The 22,905-nt window shown below is 36.0% G+C and overlaps 1 protein-coding gene across 1 annotated transcript in view; it reads right to left on the bottom strand.

The window, feature by feature from the left end:
• ASXL2 (ASXL transcriptional regulator 2) overlaps positions 1-22,905 on the bottom strand; it is a 121,291-nt gene that overhangs the window by 43,522 nt on the left and 54,864 nt on the right. The window contains exons 4-5 of the mRNA XM_069494516.1: positions 8,393-8,501; positions 4,102-4,252 (exon numbers count right to left, since the gene is read on the bottom strand). Of these exons, the coding sequence (XP_069350617.1) occupies positions 4,102-4,252; positions 8,393-8,501 (260 nt within the window). The remainder of the gene's footprint in view (positions 1-4,101; positions 4,253-8,392; positions 8,502-22,905) is intronic.

The raw sequence follows: 22,905 nt of genomic DNA, 5'->3' as shown, positions 1-22,905 counted from the left end.
TTCTGGATTTACTCCACCTTACCTTGGCTTGGAATTCCATAAAACTCTTCTCTGAACATTGTTTCCTATCTGAAAACTAAGAACCAGAACCTACAAGCTTTTAAGTTCTTCTACTTTACATAGAAATCAATAAACTAGCTTTAATATTGGACTGAATTTCAAGGTTCAATTCTCTGTTCCTATTTGGCTGAAAGTTATACATATTATCAAGAGAGTTTCTATCGATTTTCAACTAGAAGTATCAGTTTTGCTGTCGGAGCTCTTTATTTTTGTACATAAAAGGAAGTGGGTTTTGATACTATCTCAATGTTCTTCCTGTCTTACAATGCATTTGAAACACAGTGATGTCAGATTGAGAGTAAAAGCCCTAAGTAAGAAAAAGAATAGGCACAATTAGTTTGCTTTACCTTTATTGATAACTAAAACTGATTTAGAACTGCTTTGCTGCATGCTGCAGCTAGTATCACTGCTGGCTACAAGTCTGTCACTTTAATTTTCACTGTACTACAAAAACATTCATAAACATATATACCTAAAAATTCACATGGTATTTATACCATATGTATGGCCCATGAATGACAGATACATATTCTATAAGAAACTAAATCATTCTTCATTATTAGTAGCGTGGCATTCATCCATTTCTTGAGAATATCAGAGCTGCTTAGGTAAATGTGAATTATAGGAGACATCATGTGCACCTCTCACCCCACCTTCCAAACACCACATACAGCTCATTGTCCTCTCAGTTTTCTAGACCACCTAAACCCAGAAAAGAATTTTATAGAACATGTCGTCTTATTGTAAACCAAGGACAAATAATCAACATTGTGATTATTTCTAGAAGAGGAATGAATGAAACACAGCTCAAAAACAACTTAACTGGACCCAATTTAGAATTTGATATTATTCTGCTGTTAATGTCTTCTATTATTATGCAGAGTGCAAGGTAAGGTTATGCTATTCAAATCTACCTGTTAAGCTACTGAAAATAGGGTTCTATGATTATTTCTTAGATCTTCCTATATCTTAAAACATTTACATAAAATCCTTACAGATGGCCATTAATAATCATTATTTCTGAGCACAAAAAGCACAGATGCAACAGTCACTACTCGAACAGCTACTGCTGCATATCTGACTCTTGAAAAGCAAGGACTCCCATATATATATTCCTAAACAATGATTTTGTTGCTAGTTTACTAGACTGACCTTTAATATTGATTTCCCCGTTCTAACCCCATACAGGAAACATGAATCTTGCTAATTGTTTCACTTGTCTGATAACCTGGCTTGGTTCCTAATTTTAAATGTACAATTTCCAAACTTAAAAAGAAAAGTTTAAATTGGGGAGAAGCAGGGGAGAGCCAGAGCTCTTTTCACTTTTGGCTTCACCCTTTCAAAAATAGGTGCTTAGTGGACCTGAAGAATAGAAGGCCCTAGCACCACACCTCCTTTTACTATTAACAGGGATTACTTTAAAATTACACATCAAGAATATTGTTCAGAGGCCCCATTTGTCTTGCTTTCATTGCATTTGTTCCTAACAACTGAAGTCTGAGTAGTTGTCCAAGTGGTTGTGATCTCAAAGCTAGGATCCTCTGATTACAAAGTTAGCCCAAATTGCATATGCAGTAACTATATCAGAGAGCATAGGTGAGGCCACCAATTAACTTGATTCTCTCCAGGAGTAGCACAAACATTAAACACAAGGATGGTGATGAATCAGAACTACTTTTCTGATACAGACATATTAATAGCTCTGAAGGCACTTAAATGAATGAGGCTAGTATCCTGCAAACATAACCTTAGCTTCTAGAGGCAAAGACAGCTCATCTATCATCACTCAAATCTAAGAGGATATTCAAGTTAGGGAAAATCCTGAATGTCTACTTCGCTCTGGAATATCTCTATGTCAGTCCTTATAAAAGAATCATCATGAGTTGGCTTCAAATTTGCCTCACCATGTACAGCTAAATTATAAATATTGGGGTAAAAAAGATTTGCCCTCTTCAAATACTCTGACAAGAAACTAGAGAATAATTAGCAGGAATAGGTAATAAAATGTATCCTTGAAAAATCCATTCCAGGGAAGCTAGAGCAAAACACATTATTCCCTAAAGAAAGTAATTTTTGGTGAGCTATGAAGCAGACACAGAACAGGGGATGAGAGTAAAGAATAGCAGATTAAATTTAGTGTTTGCTAGTAGAAATGGAAAGCATTCTTTTCCTAGTAAGGAGAGAGTTGTTAGAGCATTAAGTGCTCAAAGTTTAAACGAGAGGATTAGAGCAGCAAATAAAATAAGAGCATCCTAAAAAAGGCTATGGATCACCAAGAACCAAGAACAAATCCAGATAAAACCTAGAATGTTATCCAATGTGGTAGCCACTATCCTATTTAAATTTAAATTAAAATAAACTTTAAAATTAAATTAAAAATTCCTATATTTAAATTTAAATTAAAATAAACTTTAAAATTAAATTAAAAATTCCTAACTGGACAATCGCATGTAAAAAAATGAATCTAGACACACATCTCAGGTCCTTCGCAAAAATTAACTCAAAATGGACCACAAAACACAAAATTATAAAAATCTTAGAACATAACATAACATGAGAGAAAAACTAGATAATAATGGGTTTGGCAATGACTTTTTAGATATAACACCAAAGGCAAAATCCATAAAAGAAAGAATTGATAAGGTAGATGCCATTAAAATTAAAAATTTCTGCTCTTGAAAGAAACTGCCAAGAAAATAAAAAGACAAGACACAGAAAATATTTGCAAAAGATATATCTAATAAAGGACTGTTACCCAAAATATACATAGAACTCTTAAAGCTCAACAATAAGAAAACAACCAATCTGATTTTAAAATGGGCCAAAGACCTGAACAGACATCTCAGCAAAAATATAAAGATGGCAAATAAGCATATGAAAAGATGTTCTACATCACATCATCAGGGAAATGCATATTAAAACTAGATACCACTACACACCTAACAGAATGGCCAAAATCCATTACAATGACACCACCAATAGCTGGCAGAGGATATGAAGCAACAGGAACTCTCACCCACTGGTGGTGGGAATGCAAAAATAGTCACTTCGGCAGACAGTTTGGCAGTTTCTTACAAAACTAAACATGCTCTCAACTATATGATCCAGCAATCTCACTCCTTGGTATTTACCCGAAAGTGTTGAAAACTTATGCCCACACAAAAACTGCACGTAGATGTTTACAGCAGCTTTACTCATAATTGCCAAAGCTTGGAAACAACCAAGATGTCTTTCAGTAGGTGAATGGATAAACTGTGGTATATCCAATGATGGAATACTATTCAGCGCTAAAAAGAAATGAGCTATCAAGCCATGAAAAAATGTGGAGCAATCTTAACTGCAAATTACTAAATAAAAGAAGCCAATCTGAAAAGTTTCCAACTATATGACATTCTGGAAAATGCAGAACTATGGAAATGATAAAAAGTCTGTGATCGCCAAGGGTTAGGAGGGAAGAAGGTACAAATACATGGAGCACAGAGGATTTCAGGTCAATGAAACTATTCTGTATGATACTATAATGGTGAATACATGTCATTTATACGTTACACATTTATCCAAAGCCATATAATGTACTTCCCCCCAAGAATAAATTCTACTGTACACTATGGACTTTGGGTGATAATGACATGCCAATGTAGAGTTAGCAATTGTAACAAATGTATTACTCTGGTGGGGGACGCTGGTGGAGGGAGGCTATGCATCTGTGGGGGTAGGGGGTACAAGAGAAATCTTTTACCTTACAATCAATTTTGCTGTGAACGTAAAACTGCTCTCAAAAAGAAAGGATTTTTAAAAAGAAATGTCTTGGTCACACTAGCCATATTTCAAGTTTTCAATAGGCCGGTGTAGCTAATGGCTACTGTGTTGTGCTGGGCAGTAAAGATATAAACATTTCCATCACTGCAGGAAACTCTCCCGGGACAGTAGTGTTCTGGAGGGTAAGAGAAAGAGATTGACTGACCTGGGGTCTGGGAAAAGAGGAACTACTAACAAGGACATTTGCCCTATAGCATTTAGCACTGTATCAGGTAGATTTACCTTTCCTTTTCCACCTGCTCTTTTTTCCCTCTTTGTTGCTGCCACCATCACTGCTGCTGCTGCTGTTCTCAGAACTCTGGGAATCTGACTGACCATCACTGCTTTCTTCTGAACCTTCTGATAGCTCTTTCACCCCATCCGGCACATCTTTCTGAAAATGTAGGCATCCAATTAGGATTAATCATTACCATTTCAGCAAACAGGAATTAAATTTCTGGTATGCAATGTTGCAATTTAATTGCACTGATTAATTTTTAGCATCATAGGATTCAGTAGCAGAACTGGCAATATCTTCTGAATTCCTGTCATCTCTCTTTTTGGGTCAAATAAGCTAACGTTTCCATTTACATCCAAAGATAAAATTATACACAACATTCACGTGCAGGTAAAATAGAGGCTTAAATTAGACAAAAATTGGGTAGTCCAGGTAAATATTCAGGATAAAAAACTACATAATAACAGTTTTGTTAAACATACGTACATCCGTGTGTGTGTGTGTGTGTGTGTGTGTGTGTGCAAGTACCGTTATGTGCTCTGAATTCAGTTAGAGAATTCAGACTGTGGATAGCAAAAGATAGTGCGTTATTTGAATCTAACTGGTTCCTGAATATTGGTAAGTAGCAAGGGTCAAGAAAAAAGAAGTCATTTTGAAAAATCAAATTGTTGGCAGGAAAAAAAAAAAGAAAAGAAAGAAATCATTTAAAAAAAAAGTCACATGACTCTCTTTATCTTCTCCTAATTGTGCAGACTTGGTCATAGTCTTAACCTGTCAGGCCCTTGGTCTTAATGTCTCATGCCTCAGTTTCCCTATCTCTATAAGGTAGAGATAATAGTACCTACCTTAATAAAAGATCATTCTGAAGTTAAATGAGCTAATAATTGTAAAATGCTAAGAATAGTTTCTGGTCTAAGAGCACAATAAATATTTGCTACTACATATTTATGTAATAAATAAAAATATATACATATAGCTAAACACATTAATGGATATTATTTCTAAGTTATAAAACTATGGATAGTTCTTTTTTCCTTCAACATTTTATTTTCCCACATAATTTATTTTTATAATCAGATAAAAAATAATTCTGACACACAAAATGTGACCCTCCTACATGCAACTGGCACCCATATGACACATTACAGCCAAGCTATAAACTTCAATCTAGTAAATAACAGTTACTTTCTATTTAAGTTTATGTCCCAGTGCCACTTCTCTCTGAGCCATCTCTTATGTTATACACTTTCTTAAAATACACATCCCATATTTTTCTATTCTTTCCTTCAAAATGCAGGACAGTTTTACAGAGTTAGTTGCCAGCTAGACATCTTGACCTGTAAGTTCAACAAGTATATGAAATATAAATATAATTACTTTCTTTTCTTAAACTTGTGACCCCTTCAGTATCAACTGCTCATGCCCCAAATTTTAGAATCATTTTCAACCCCTCTTTTACTCACTCCAAATGCTATATGTTCTATTTCTCTAATGTCCTTTGCCTCCGTCTCTTTTACCACTCTCTTAGTTGAGGCTCTAAGTATCTCTTCCAAATGAGTATAATCACCTTTTTGATAGATTTCCTGCTCCATCCTTTTCAAAATCTACCCTACTTGAATTATCTTCATAAAAAATGGATTTGATCCTGCTATTCTCCTGAGAAACCACTGCCATCTATTAAACACACACACACACACACACACACACACACACACACACACAGAGCTCAGTCAGGTTTTCAAATGTCTCCAGTGTTTGATCTCTACCTAACGTTTACCACACCCTCACTCCTTACCACATAAACCCACACAAAGATTATGGTCTAACCACTCCAATTTCCTCTACTTTCAAATCCATTATGAATCCTTCCATCTGTGCCTTTCCTTAAGCTATTCCCATGTCCTGGAAGGTCCTTCCTCTCATCACTTATCTGACGATTACCAGCTCAAATCTTACAAGTTAACAACAAAAAACCTTCTAGATCCCTTTATTCCAAATTCATCTCTGTCTATATTACCGCATTACTTTACAGCACAGTGCATTTTCTGAGCATGCAATTATTTCATTAACTATAATGTGAACTTCAAGAGATCAGGAACCACAGTTTATCTCTCTTATAGCCTCTATAGTATCCAGCATAGATGTGGTATTGTGATACAGAAGAAATATATATTTGGTTTCTGACCACAGTTCCTGACATAGAGCTCCTTTTAGTTCTTGTAATTTCCTAAGCAATAGTGGTACTCGGAGAATCTTTTGTTCTCAATTTTGGTCTCTGACTCTGGTTTCTGACACAGAGCTCCTCAGACCTCTATAATTTCCTGAGTGATAGAAGCACTTTTGTTCTAATAATATGACTCTTGTTGGACTCCTGGATAGCCTCAGAATAGGCGCTAGTTGCCAGAGGAACCAACCATGTGATTAGAGGGCTGGAACTTTCACTCCACTCCCCAACTTCAGGGAGGGGAGAGGAGCTGAAGGTTAAGCTGATCACCAACGGCCAGTGATTTAATCAATAGTGCCTATGTAATGAGGCCTCTATAGAAACCCAAAAGAACTGATTTTGGAGAGCTTTAAGATAGTTCAACACAAGGAGGCATCGGGGCATAGAAGCACATCGGGAAGGCATGGAAGCTCTGTATGCCTTCCCACATACCTCACCCTGTACATTTCTTCCATCTGGCTGTTCATCTGGATCCTCTGTAATATCTTTTATGATAAATGAGTAAATACAAGTAAAGCATTTCTCTGAGTTCTGTGAGCTATCCTAGCAAATTAATCAAACCCGAGGGGGGAATCCTAATTTACAGCAAGTCAGTCAGAAGTACAGGTCACAATCTGGGACTTGTGATTGGCATCTGAAATAGGAGGCAGTCTGGTGGGACTGAGCCCTCAACCTGTGGGATCTGACACTATCTCCAGACAGTGTTAGAAATGAGTTGAATTAGAAGACACCCAGCTGATGTCCACTGTACAATTGCATGGTATGTAAGGAGAAAGCCCCATATATCTGGTGTCAGAAGTATTGCACTGAGTGGTGTGTGAGAGTAGGAAAAACACTTCGGGTTTTTTCCCTATCTCTATAATAGAGTAGGCACATTTAATCAATTGTATTAACAATATGGAACAGCTAAAACCAAAAGGAAATGCAGAAAGCTCCATGTGGGAGTAAAGTCCTATCACCTCAGGAAGTTCAACAAAGTATATAAAAAGGAGATAGGCAGGTAGATTAGATCTTTTTAATGTTAGTGGTCTCCATACAACCACCGAGCATAGCACAAAGCTAAAAAGGTAATGCACATATAGATGGACATAGTCATTGCCTGCCAAGTATTTATTCATTCTGCTGATAAATTTCCTTTGGGGAAAATCCTCTCTCCTCAATTCACCTTGCTTGAGCAGCCTTAATCTTAACCTCATATCAAGGGTGATGATGAATCTAAGACTAATTAAAATTAAGCCAAATCAGAATTGTAAGAGGCTCCTGCTTTAGTTCTTTAACTCTTTTCTCTCCAGACTTACAGCTTGCAGAGTGGAGTGATAGGAATGAAGTTATGTACCATGAGGAAAGAGCCTGACTGAGAATGAAGCCAATAGAAAGTGGAGAGACCAAACCCTGATGACATCGCCTGAACTCCTGGATCTAGCCTGGGTTTCCCTAGAATTTTCAGTTACATGAGCTGGTAAATTCTGCCTTACTCGAGCTCATCTGAGTTGGTTTTCCTGTTTGTAAGTGAAAGGACACTGATAAGTAAAAGTTCCTTTTCAGTGCAGGAATTAGAAATTAATAAGCTTGCTGTAAGAAAGAATATGGGCTTGGGAGTTCAATCAGATCTGGTTTCATAGTCTTGTCCTGATACTATCTGGCCAACAATGGCCAAGAAAATCCAGTCTTCTGAACTTTGGCATTCTCCATTATAAACAAGGAAAAATAACCACAACTGTGAATTGTAGTGGATAATTAAATGAGAAAGTAACCCACAATGCTCCACAGTAACACTCAATTATTATTCAAATGTTCTGAGGCTCTTTAAAAAGTCATTGAAAGTCACTTAAATTTCATCCTTCCAAGATAAGATTATCATAATGAATAAAAATAAAGTTACTTCTCTGATCTACCTATAGATAGTTATAGAGTAGTTAAAAAAAAAAATGTATTGGGTATAAGGTTGAAAATACTACCTCTTCCTAAAAATAAGCTATTCAAGAATTCTATCTCTATGACTCAAACACTGTTTTTTATGTTGTCACTTCTTGTTTTTTCTTTTTAAATGACTCCCCAACAAAAATATTTACCTTCAAAGTATATACTCCCATTCTGCCTGGAACCTTATAGAAGATGCCCTCTTCACCTCTGGAGTTTGTGTGTAGCATTGCATTCAGGCACGCAAGAGGGGAAGTTCCACTGCAAAACAAAAAGACGACGAAGAACACAATGATTAGTTTCTGTCTCTGAATACCCTATTTAATATTGACTTAAGATAAAATTAATTGGTTAGTATTCCTTTGACTTACACACATTTTATAAACCATAAAAAGTCTATCAATATAGAAAGAGGCTGCCATGGAGAAAACATGTAAAATTCCTTCCCATCTATCTAAAGAAAAAATAATTCCTTAATCCCAATCCAGTATCTAACAAGTCAGTCATGTAAAATACAGTAGTATCACAAATATATTTTGTAAACATACTATTTTATTTAGCACAAGCTTCACAATTGTCCAGAGGTAAAAAAGGAAAAAACACACACGCACACACATTCAAATAAACGGTATTAATTTCCTTGCATACTGATGCATCAGACTGAAGTCGGGTCATGAAACTATCACATTGCCATGATCTCTTCTATTTAAACCTAACAAGACATCACTCAGAAAGGTATTATTAGGCTTATGAATATTCATTATGTATATAGCAACTTGGTTAGATGTTTATTAATTCTACTATACATTTATCATATTTTCTAGAATTTTAGGCATATGATAAATTATCTATAAAAATGTATTATTTTCTAATTATAATCATATTTCATTTTCCTGTCTTTTTGTACTTATCTAACAAATAGGAATAAAAATTATTATTATTTTTTTTTTTTTTTTTGAGACAGAGTCTCACTCTGTTGCCCGGGCTAGAGTGAGTGCCGTGGCTTCAGCCTAGCTCACAGCAACCTCAAACTCCTGGGCTCAAGCGATCCTCCTGCCTCAGCCTCCCGAGTAGCTGGGACTACAGGCATGCGCCACCATGCCCGGCTAATTTTTTTTTGTATATATATATTTTAGTTGTCCATATAATTTCTTTCTATTTTTAGTAGAGACGGGGTCTCACTCTTGCTCAGGCTGGTCTCGAACTCCTGACCTCGAGCGATCCACCCGCCTCGGCCTCCCAGAGTGCTAGGATTACAGGCGTGAGCCACCGCGCCCGGCCAGGAATAAAAATTATTAACGGGCATTGTTGCTTTCTCCCTTTCTTAAGGGAATGGCACTAATATTTTACCACTGAGCCTAATGTTAGTTTATTGTTTAAGATAATTACTCACATATTAAGAAAGAGGAAAGAGAACTGTAAATCAGATGCACACTTTTTAACATACGCCAAATGAAATCATATGCATTAAATAGTTCAATATAAAATATCAAAATTGACTAGCATAAAATTAAGTAAAATGGTGTTTATCTTAGATGATTAACCTTTAGTTTTTACGCAACAGGAATTATAAAATATCAAGAAATTAGATAATATTAAAATTAAGAACTAAATGAAGTATAATATAGAAAATAAAAGGCAGTAGGAAAAACATTGTTAAAAAACAGGTATTAGCATAAGGTTAAGAGCTGTAATATTAATATTTAAAGACAGTGCTATAATACTTAAAGACAGTTTTCATATATCTAAGGAAAATATGACAAACATTGTTAGATAAACTATTAGAATATTTCATACAAAAAATACAAGTAGCAAGCAAACACACAGAAAGTTCATATGGAAGCAATCAAATGGGAAACAAGGTGTGAGGAGTCTCTAAAGATGTGTGGTGTCCTTAAATTTTTTTTTTTTTTTAATTTCTCATAATACCTAAGGTATACAGCAACTTAACTGCATATTTCCAATTCTTCTCCCTCTCAGGTCTCTGTTGTTGCTATTCAATAACCAAAAATAAATCTTCTAGAAGAGGCTATTAGATATCTTGGGTATACCTAAAGATAAGAGAGCAGGGACACTGAGTCCACTGTCTTTTGGTACTATGAAAGTGTTGAGGGACAAACACTGGAAAGGTTTGTTCCCCCTAACAACACAGGTGGAGAACAACAACAAAAATACAGAAAAACCTTTTGTTGAAGAAAGTGTTGGGCATCTCCAGGTTGATTTTCACAGCTATGTTTATCCAATTTGGATATGTGCATGTTAAAAATACAAATAATGCAATTCCAATCAGGATCCCAAAGTTTCTATTCAAGAAATAAATAAAAATTGCCAAGAAATTTCTAGGAAAAAATGATGGGAGACTTAAGACGATTAAATTGTACTCCAAGCTGCTATTATTGAAGCAGTATGTTTCTAGACAGGAAAAATGGGCAACTGAGCACTCTTACAGACTGCAGATAGAAGAAAACAGCAAATGCAGAAACAGATCATAATAAATTGAAAAGGTACCATTTACATTTAGTAGGAAGAAGATGAGGGCATGCCATGGTTACCTGTTATTTGATTACCTGGTATCTGTTCCTCCTTCTTCTGGAGATAGTACTAAAATTACCTGTGAAATAGCCCTTTTCCCACTCTTAGTCATGTGGTTGAGAAAGACTTAAATCCCATGCTCATCACAGGGGTAAATCCAAACTGGCTTAAGCTAATCAGTTTGTCCCACCCTACTCCCTGGTCCAAGTCCACAGAGACAGATTCAGGAACAAATACATGACCTAATCAGGGCCAACAATCAAAGGAGTAATTTACTTGGGGATTTGAGAAAAGAAATTTGCTCTCTAGAGAATCTTCAGAAAGGGAAACTTTCTCTTTCCAGGTGGTTTTAGGAAGTAAGGCCTAAAACTTTCCGTCATTGTGTGACCATGAGGGAAGGATCTACAATCAGAGTAGAACACATAGGACAGACAGAGGAATGACACAGAAAAAATGCAACACCCGAAAGAGCAGAAATGAGAAAAGGGGAGGAAGCATTATTACTTTTGCCACTGTATCAAGCCTTGCCTAAACCAGTCCCATCTTTGGAATTTTGTTGAGGTTTTAAGTCATAAGAAACTGAAAGAGTTCTAAATAAAATAGTTTAACAGTGTAGGCATATCTTATATATCCAGGGAAAAAGTGCTCACAGGATATATAAAAACATATTCCAAATTTACTAAAGGCCAAAAGGCAAAATGTAAAAGATATTAAAATAGTATAACCTAGAAGATAGAGAAAGCTTTCTACAAAAGAGAAAAAAAACCCAAAAACCACAAAAGAAAGAAACATGCTGAGTATATAAAAATAAAAATTTCTAAATGGGAAAAAAATACAACAAAATATAGAAAATATATGAAGCTGGGATAATTAACTGCAAAACATATATGGCAGACCAAAGATTAACAGTTCTAAGAAGAGATTCATTGAGGAAAACACAAACAACCCATTAGAAAAAATAGATAAAGGTTATGAACAAATGATTCATAAAATATCAATGTAAATGACCAATAAAACATATGAAAAGCTCAAACTTAACAGTGGTCAAAAGAAAGCAAATTAAATCAAGATACTATTGGTCTGACTGGGAGAAATGAAACAGATTCAAGCCTTAATTAAAAGTCTTATACCAATGTCAATTTCCTTGTTTTGACATTGTACTACATTTATATAAGATACTATCATTGAAAGAAGCTAGGTGAAGTGTACGTGGAACTCTATGTACTATTTTTGCAATTTCCTTTGAGTCTATAATTATTTCAAAATAATAGAAAAAATCAAATGGACTGAGAAAAAAATCCAATGCTGATAAGGTTATGGGCAAATAAGCCCTCACAGATTGTGGGATAAAGGGGGAACGGAAAATTGCTACCTTTCCCCACATTTCTTTTTTTCCTTAGGAAAGTAACATGGAAGTATCCATTAAAATTAAAAATATTTGGGACCCCTGATGCAACAGTCCTACTTGAATCTATCTTACCAAAATAAGGCCATAAGTTAGGGACATATGTACAAGGATTTACTCTACCATTTGAAGCATCAAAGCACTGAAAAATCAGCTGGGCACAGTAGTGCAAGCTGGTAATCCCAGCTACTCTGGAGGCTGAGGCAGGAGGATCTTTAAGCCCAGCAGTTCAAGACCAGGTGGGGCAACATAGCAAGAACGCTGTCTCAAAAAAAAGTCACTGAAAAATGACCTCAAAGTCCATTAATAAGGAAATGGCTGACCATGTTAATAGAGCAACCAACAGGACATGAATCAATAACAGCCATGTTAATAGCTAAAGGAGTGCTAACTACGTTCCAGGAAGCCTTTTGTTTAGCCCTCACAACAATCCTATGAGGCAGGCAAAATCACTATACTATTTTTAGAAATGAAGAAACTAACATATAGAGGTGTTTAATAAGCTGTTCAAGACCACACTGTTGTTAATGGTGAAGACAAGATTCTAGTTAACAAGAAAGAAAACAGAACAGGGAAGAGATGGCTTAAGAAGAGAATATGTGAACAAGAAAAAAAAAGTTCAATAATCCACTTGGTAAGTTTACCCCAATTAATGATATTCAATTTCAATATTAGGTACCTACTCTGTTTAAGGCAATAAACTAAGATCTGTGGATCCAAACAGGAAAGCTTTCTTAGCTCAGAATCTAATAGAGAAGATAGATAAGGGAGCAGACAGCCACACCACATTGTGATCAGTGCTATTAATATAGAGATAGGTCCAAAATCCCTGATCCAAAACATTTAAGCTGAATGATTCAGACATAAGAATTTTTTAGATTTCAGAGCAGTAACATGATACAACATAAATTACGTAACAACACCATGGATATTAGGGGCAGCATCCCATAACCAAACACAGTGAAACATAGGAATACTCACACTAACCGAGACAAACAAAGATTATGTAGAGTCTCATGTCAATTCAAGAGAAGTGTTGTCAAATGAGTTTTGGTGCTAAACATTTGAAGAAACTTCATTTTTCAGGTATTTTGGTTATTGTAATCATGGATAAGACACTGTGAACCTGTATATAAAAAGTGCTTTAGGTCAGAGAAAAAAAAAACGAGTCTAGGCCTTAGCACTCAACAACAATAACAAAAACAACAACAACAACAAAAGCAACAAAACAGTCCTTAAAGTGAGACCTATAAAATGAAAGTAAATGGCATAAACATTGGGTGAAAAGATGTGAGAAGAGTATACAGAAGCCATCATAAAATTTCCTTGAAAATCTGGGTATAATTTCCCTCTTTAAAACAAGGAAGTTTTGAAAAACCCACAAAATATATACAACACAGTACTATTTAAAACAAAATTTAGATTTGATCTCAGAAAAATACAAAAGGTCAGAGAATCCTGACAAGTTTATTTTTGTGAAAAATGAAGCAATGGCAGAGGAATAAAATAGGATATACTGCCTACGATGGCTAGAATACATCTTCATGGGAAGTAGCTGCAGAATTCTATAATTAAACGAAAATAACTGAATGACTTGAAGAAATAAGGCACCATCTTATAGGTGATAAAATCTTAGTATTGAAATCAATACCAACATAAAGGCAAGTATGTGTAAGTACTGACATAGCTGACCCAAGAACCACCTCAAGGCCTGGCACGGTGGCTCACGCCTGTAATCCTAGCACTCTGGGAGGCTGAGGCAGGAAGATCACTTGGGCCCAGAAGTTCAAGACCAGTCTGAGCAAGAGTGAGACCCCATATCTACAAAAAAATACAAAAATTAGCCGGGTGTGGTGGCATGCACTGTAGTCCCAGCTACTCGGGAGGCTGAAGCAAGAGGATCACTTGAGCCCAGGAGTTTGAGGTTGCAGTGTGAGCTGTGATGACACCACAGCACTCTCTCCAGATCAAGAGAGCAAGACTCGAAAGGAAAAAAAAAAAAAAAGAAAGGAAAAAAAAAAAGAAAGAAAGAAAAGGAAAAAAAAAGAAAGGAAAAAAAAGAAAGGAAAAAAGGAAAGGGAAAAAAAAGAAAGGAAAAAAAGAAAGGGGAAAAAAGAAAGGAAAACAAAAAAGAAAGGAAAACAAAAAAAAAGAAGAAAAAAAGAAAGAAAGAAAAAAAAAAAAGAATCTCCTCAAAGATTACATAACTATCATAAAACCATTCAGCTTTTAATTTTTCTTGTCCATGCTCAAGAGACTAGAGTTAAAGAGGCAGGAGTTCGTTTAAGGAGAGGAAAAAGTACAGTGCTATAATTTTATGCTGAATCTTCCAACTCATGTAAGCAAATATACTAATGTTTTATACACAAGGCATAAAGAACTGAAGTGACTTCATTCATATTGCCAATGGCCATTTTTAGTTCTCTTTGCAATAAAAAAGTGGTTCCTTAGCAGTAGCTAGCAGGGCCAAGAGAACTGAGGTCAAAAATTGCACTGCTTAGAGGCGGCGAATATAGTAACCCATGAAAGGAGACATCACTACATGGTAGAAGAAGCAGATTTAAGGATCTGTACTAATCTGTATTCAGATCTGAGTATAGCCTGGGCACGTAAAATGGAGGTATTACTACCTACTCTGTAACCAACTATGCAGATTACAGATAACAAAGTATACGCTGCAGAGTCAAGACTCAGTAACTATGGTGGTTACTTTACCAACTTGCTCCCATACCCCAGTCTGGTGGTGTTCCTGTGTTCCTTATCCCAAGTGTCAGTAACCTCACCATCACCCCTACCTGTTCTCCACTCTGCAGCTAGAGTAACCTTCTAAAAATCAATATGATCATGTCACCTCCTGCCCAGCTTAAAATTCATCCATCATATCATAATATTTTTAGGATAAAATATAAAATTATCAAACTAACCTGACTTCAACCATTCTGCTACACATCTTCTCTGCTCCAGCCTACTTTAGCCCTCTTTCCATTTTGTAACTTAAAATTATTCTGACTTCTTGACTTAATACTTCCACTTACAATGATAAACCTTGCCTCCCCTTCTCCTAGCAAGCTCTAATTCACTCTTCAGATTTCAGCTTACTGTCCCTTGCTTAAGGAAGCCACTTCTATGTTCTACAGAATCCTATACTTCTCCGAAACATGTATTATTTATAACTACAAATACTGTAAGGAAAAATTTTTAGTTTAATATCTGACTCCACTGTGAGCCAGCCAGATTCAATGACGTGTGATTTTATTTAAGGTATAGGCAGGGCAGGGAACCGGCAGCCTTCTGGTTAAGATTATTCTTTCTTAAGCACCAAAGGAGGCAAGAAAAGCTTCATCTTTTTCTCCTACACCCATTTTAATAAAGGGATTTGTTCTATAAAATTTGGATTCAGTCCAAAGGCCACACTTAAGGACCTAGAAGACCACAGGTTCACCACCCTGGCAGTCTCTGGAAAGCAGATTCTCTCTTCTCTTCTATATTTGAGCCCCAAAACATCCAGCTCCAGGGCCTGCTAGAAGTCATCTTACAATTTTGATGGATGAGCTTACTGAGAATGGAACAAAAATGAAGGAAGCAGAGCTATTCATGAAACTGCTGGAGCATCTGGGTAAGTTTTGCCTGGGTTTTTCAGTTACATTAAGTGATGGATTTCCTTCAATATTTAAGCCAGTTTACATTGTGTTTTCTGTTATTTACAACTGAAAATAACTGATACAAAGCACCTAGGTAAAAGCATTCAAATTTATAGAAATATGAAAGGAGAACAGAAGAAAAGTATAGCAGAATATTCAAAGGTAAACCACACTCTTCTATTAATGAGAAAATACTATCCGTATGAATCAATAATGTATATTAAATAATAATGTAAGAAGAGACAAGGTGCTACCCAAATCTGTACAGACTAACTCAAATACTCAGATACTCAGAAACATTTATCTTAATTTTTTTCTAAACGTTGGGCTTCAAGGATTAAGAAAGAATCAAACTGGGATCTAGGCATGAAAAGCCAAAGTGGCAGCTTGAATTACTATTTTTATTTCATCGTTCATTCCATCATATGGCCTTGCAGTACATTAAAGTGAAACATATTTCCCTGACGCAATGATGTTGAGCTTGGCCACAAGACTTGATTTGGTCAATGAAATAATAATAATATAAATGACGGAAACAGACTAAAATATGTTTGCACTGTTTGGCTTATTCCTGTGAATGCCGTCAGAGCGAGGCTACTGATTCCAGGAGAAGAGAGCAATCCACCAAGTCTAGCCAAAAATAACTTAGCCCAGCTAACCTAAAGACATGAGGATGAAAAAAGTATTTACGGTTACAAGCCACTGAAATTTTGACATCATTATGCGGTAAAAATTGACCAATAAAGCAAGCCCTGTATAATGCAAGAAACACTTGCTTTCTTAGCAATACTTACTGCCAAAAGACAGTAAACAAAGTTCTTAAAAGCATAAACGAAAAATTAGGCCAGGTGTGGTGGCTCACGCCTGTAATCCTAGCACTCTGGGAGACCAAGGCAAGAGGATTACTTGAACTCAGGAATTTGAGAACAGCCTGAGCAAGAGCAAGACCCCATCTCTACAAAAAAAAAAAAAAAACAGAAAAATTAGCCGGGCATGGGGGCGCGCGCCTGTAGCCCCAGCTACTCAGGAGGCTGAGGCAGGAGAATCACTTGAGCCCAGGAATTTGAGGCTGCAGTTAGCTACAGTGTCACCACTGCACTCTAGCTGGGGCAAGAGCCAGACTCTGTCTCCAAAAAAAATAAAAAAGTATAAATGAAAAATTTTATATCCAGTCTAGGTGTCATTCAAACAAAGAATCAATAGAAAACATTCTTAAGCCCACAAGAACTCAGTGAAAAGATCACCCATAAACTTAAAAATTCTATTTGATGATGATGATGATGATGAAATCCAGAAAACAAAGAAATGCACCAAAATGAACAATTCGGGAATGGATAAAATGTCTTTTGAAAAAAACTGTGGTATACATTTGCAATTAGGTAATATATGAGAAATGTCAATGTTTTCTATTTTTTTTCAACTTTCATTTTAAAAACAACATACCTTCAGAATTTTTGTATTTTCTTTTTCCTCAATTTCAGAGGTCACTTGGGAATTAACAGTCTCTCTGTGGTGAAGAAACTAAAGTCTAGCAATTTTCTTGGTTTCCTCAATTAAATGCAGTAACAGTTACAACAGTTATTCTAGTTAGAGAAATTCAGGATTATTTTATTCAGTATACATTTTTTTCATTAATTTGTTTGGAGGGGCTATTGGGGATCATTTTTACAAAAATACTGAAGTAAATACAAAACAAAAAAACTGCTGAAAGACAGTGAGGTTCTTTTTCAAAATCACTTTCTTTGTCAAACAAAACAAAACAAAACAAAACAAAACGTAGAACAGTAGGTAAGAGGGGACACTGCACACAGATCAAAGTGAAAGACTTCCACTTCAACAGAAAAGACACATTGAATAGCAAGGTATTTGCTGACCAAGTACAAGAAGACACATACTCAAAAAGAGAGTCACAGTCCCAGATGCCCACAAACACAAAGAATGGGGATACCTATCAATAACATTCAAAGATCAAGAGGCAAGCCAAAAATGAAGAAGCTGAGAAAACTAGTGGTTTTAGAATGAGTATATATAGATCATATCACCAAAACTTTTAGTCATTTAAATTATATGGTAATGATCTTTAGGAGAAAAATTGTCTTTTTACTAATATTAACATTAACATAAAAATATTTTGAGCATTTTAGTTATTTGAAAGTTTGTTATATCAAAGTATATTTTCAAATAGAATTTCAAAGGCTTTGGCTTTGCAAACCTATGATAGAATGGCGTACATGTTAAAATTTACTACCTTTAATCTACAGTATACTTGACAAATGATTCATTATGCCTCAAAGCTGTTTATTAATGCTAAAGACTTCTCTAAAAGCTGTTCTTGGAGAGATTAAACTGTGACTTCTCCTAAAGCAATAAATGATTATAGTAGAAATAACCCAAAGAATAAGAATCTAAGAGTTCATGCTGATATAAATAAATGAACAAATCAATGAATGGGGGAGAACTGCTTGCAGTAGAATTCCAACAAAGAAATATAGAATGATGGAATTAGAAAAATCACCTATGTGGCAACCACAATGGTAAGTTTCAGGCAAGTATGATCAATGAATGCTATCTATGGTAGATAAGACCCTAAAATGACCCCCAATTATCCCTACTTCCTGGTATTCACAGTCCTTGTGTAATCCCTTCCTCTTGAGGGGATTACACAGGTGGTTGACACCTGTGACTTGCTTCTAACCAACAGAATACAGCAAAATTGATGGGATGTCACATTAGTGACAATTTTACATACGACTGCAGCATCCTGGCTAGGCAACTCTCCTTTGCTGGCTTTGAGGAAGCATGTGGCCACGTTGGGAAGGCCTATGTGGCAAAGAACTCAGGACAGCCTCTAGCCAACTCCCGGCTAGGAACTCAGACCCTCAATCTTATAACCCACAAGGATTCTGAATCCTGCCAACAAGAGAGCTTGGAAGCTGATCATTCCCCAATCAAGTCTTCAGGTAAGAACTCGGCCCTGACCAACACTTTGATTGCTGCATTGCAGAGGACCTAGTAAAGCCATGCTCTGATTCTCAACACACAGAAACTGAGATAAATGTGTATAGTTTTAAGATACTAAATTTGTGGTAATATCGTTAGCAGTGATAAATAGTAATGAGATGCTAAAACTAGTGGGCAAAGGTACAACGAGAAACAAGATATTTATACAGTCTCAAAGGATCTCCCCATAAAATGTTTTAATTATGAAAGGGGAAAAAAATGTATCTTTACAGTGGAGAAACTTGGTAGACACTGCATAAACCAAGAAATCAAAGTTATCATCACCAATATTGGAGTAAACGGAAATAATGTGCCTCCTGACGTGATGCAGTAAAAATGACACAGCAATTCTGTGATAGTCCTGCCAAAATGCACAACCTGAATCTACTCATGAGAAAACATCAGACATTGAGAGACAGACTACAGAATAGCTGGCCCGTACTCTTTAAAAATATCAAGCTCATGAAAGACAAAGACTGAAATATGGTTCCAGACTAAAGGGGACTAAAGACATGAAAACTAAATGCAAATAGAACATATGATCCTGGATTAGGATATCAATGGAAGAATTACTAAATTTGGATAAAGTCTGTTGATCAGGTAAGAATATTAGGTCAATGTAGATCTATCAATTATTTTGACAGTTACTCTGATTATATAAAAGAACGTACTAATATTTGCCTTTAGAAAATTACTTTGAAGCATTTAAAGGTAAATGGGGCATATCATGTCTATAATTTATTCTCATACATTTCAAAAACACAAATTAGGCAGATGTTAACAGCTGGAGAATCTAGCTAAAGGTTATATAAAAATTCTTTGTAACAGTTTTGCAACTTTTCTAGAAGTCTGCAATTAATAAATCAAATAAACAAATTAAAAACAGGCCAGGCGTGGTGGTTCACGCCTGTAATCCTAGCACTCTGGGAGGCCAAGGCGGGCAGATTGTTTGAGCTCAGGAGTTCGAGACCAGCCTGAGCAAGAGCGAGACCCCGTCTCTACTAAAAAATACAAAGAAATTAGCTGGACAACTAAAAATATATAGAAAAAATTAGCCGGGCATGGTGGCGCATGCCTGTAGTCCCAGCTACTCAGGAGGATGAGGCAGAAGGATCACTCAAGCCCAGGAGTTTGAAGTTCCTGTGAGTAAGGCTGACACCACGGCACTCTAGCCGGGGCAACAGAGTGAGACTCTGTCTCAAGAAAAAAAAAAAAAAAAATTAAAAAGTTATGTAAAACAGAAAAGTCTATATAACAATATAGATAATGTGGACCAATGGAAAGAAAGGAAGTACTGTTGTGCTACAAACATAGATCAACCTCAAAAGATCATGTATTATGTATTCCATTTATACAAATTTCCAGATATGGCCAATCTACAGAGACAGAATGTAGATTATGGGCTGGCTGTAGGAATCAGTTTTACCTGTATACAGGTATAAGGGACCTTATTGGAGTGATGAAAATATTCTAAAACTGGATTATGGTGATCATGGGAACAACTCAGTAAATTTACTAAAAATCATGCTGGGTGCTGTAGCTAAAGTATGTAATCCCAACATTTTGGGAGGCCAAGGTGGGAGGACTACTTGAGGCCAGGAGTTGGGAAACCAGCCTGAGCAACACAGTAAGACCCCATCTCTCCAAAAAAATTAAAAAATTAGGTGGATCCATTGCACAATGGATAACACATAGGACCTTCTAGAGACTGGGGGCATTCAAACAATTAAAAAATTAGCCAGGCATGGTAGTGCGCACCTATAGTCTTAGCTACTCGGGAGGCTGAGGTAGGAGGATCATTTGAGCCCAGGAAAGGGAGGTCACGGTAAGCTATCATTACATCATTGCACTCCAGCCTGGGCAAAAGAGTGAGACCCTGTCTCTTTAACAAAAAAAAAAAAAAATCATTGAATTATACGGTGGAGTTTATGACATATAAACTATACCTCAATAAAGTTGTTTTAAAAAAAATACGGAACAGAAGCTAACTTGGTCTCTCATTCATTGATTATTTACAAAGGACCTATCATGTGGCAACACAGTGGTAAGTGTGGGTGATATAACAGAGGAAGTGAAGTTTCCATAAGAAGTACACATTCTTACATTTTAATGTAAAAATAACTGAACTGGGGACTGAGCTGAGCCAAATGACAATCTATTTCCTGGCACGCCACACACTATAGTATCATTTATGATTAAATTGGCTTTTTTTTGCCCCCAGAAAGATAAGGCAAGTTGGTACAAGTTTAAAATGCGCAATACATAAAAACTTTAGCCGCATTTTCAATTTTGCTATCAATTCAAGAACTGAAAAGTCAGAAACTCAGGTTTAGAACTTACGTTTTCTAATTTGTCAGTCACCAACCCCTCAGTTTACAAACAAGAATATATTCAACTGTAAATTCAGTAGCATTTGCAGCAAAATGATCATTCTTAATGTTTTAGTAATTTTGTATTTAAAAAAGACTGATCTTTTCCAAGAATTAACTGATAGCTTTCCCTATAAGTAATAATACCCAATTTCTCCACTGAAAATTATGACATTTTCTCTATTCTTTCTTTCAAGTTTCTTTCAGGGGCTTGAAAATACAAATTAAAAATGTAAATGAAGACTGGAATAGAGTTCATTAAGTATACACGGCCCAACAATTCTCAGTAAAAATCAAAGTCAATTCCTCAGCTTTAACTCGTTTTGTATTGTCTACAGCCCTCCTCATTCAAAAATCCCTTGCCAATGCTCTCAAAGAATTTACTCACTTGTTTTACCAATTCATAATCATCACATTGTAGGCACAAGTTAATAAAAGTTCACATTCTTATCCTTCACTTCGGTAACCTTCTATTACTGTCTAGATTTCAAATTTAACAGAGTAAAATGAACATCTACTACGTTATATAAAAAGTTAAAGACATTTCTGCTGGTGCAAAAAAAGTTGAGGACTGCTGTTATAAGACATGAAACCCTTTCCAGATTATTTTTGATATCACAGACATTCCCTGCTGCAACCAATCTAAAAAATCTTAATACAAAAAACTTTTACAGTCCATCTTCAAAATTCACCAGTGTCCTCTAGTATTTATTATCCCCATTTTAAATCTTTGATAAAGAGGTTTAAGGGACTTCATCATCAGTCTAATTTATTTAATCTTAGAGATATTCCCCCTTGCAACAGATTACACTGCCTAATTCCTACTTTAATCCCCAATCTCTTGTTCATTTTTCTGTACTCCCTCTTATAAAACACTCTTTCCAAAACTAGGCCTTAATCAGCTTCCCCATTCCTGGCTGAACTATTACACAATCTATCTTTCAAAGCTCAACTCCCTGAATTTCAATAGGATTAAGTAATAGACTCTGACTTTCAAAGTTTAAAAAAATGTGGAAGTAATCTAGTCCAGTTTCCCAAACAGATGCTTAAATGCCTTCATTTCAAGTCAATTTACTTTTATTTTTTAAAAAAGAGGCAGGGTCTCCCTCTGCTGCCCAGGCTGGAGTGCAGTGGCAAGATTACAGCTCACTGCAGCCTCGAAGTCCTGGGCTCAAGCAATCCTCCTGCCTCAGACTCCCAGGCAGCTACAACTACAGGTAAATGGCACCACACGCAGCTAAATTTTCTTTCTTTCTTTTCTTTTCTTTTTTTTTTTGGTCTCAAACTCCTGGCCCCAAGGGATCCTCCCACCTTGGCCTCCCAAAGTGCTGGGACTATGGGTGTGAGCCACTGCACCCAGCCTTAAATCAGTTTTAAATGTAAAGATATAGTAAATTTATAGTCAGTGTAACCACAACCTTTCACTCATATACACTTATACATACATCTGTACACACACAACACACCTCCCCATAATTATTCACACACAAACGCTCCAAATTCAATACCACATAACTTTAAAATCAAAAATAAGATTTTTATGGCATGTTTACCTGCCTTTAAAAACAGAGCACACACAACAAAACTGAACTCAACAGCATACTTGTGTTGGAAAACAGCTGAGTTTAGAAATTACCAAATTAACAGTCTTGGTAGATTTTAAATTCACCAAAAATTTTTGTATTTCTGTACTCTTTCAATAAAACATTCTTCTTTCC

This window comes from Eulemur rufifrons, chromosome 19 (genome assembly GCF_041146395.1).
Source record: "Eulemur rufifrons isolate Redbay chromosome 19, OSU_ERuf_1, whole genome shotgun sequence".
Classification (NCBI taxonomy): Eukaryota; Metazoa; Chordata; class Mammalia; order Primates; family Lemuridae; genus Eulemur; species Eulemur rufifrons.
Note: the sequence above shows the minus strand (reverse complement) of the source record. Positions and strands in the feature narration are given on the sequence as shown.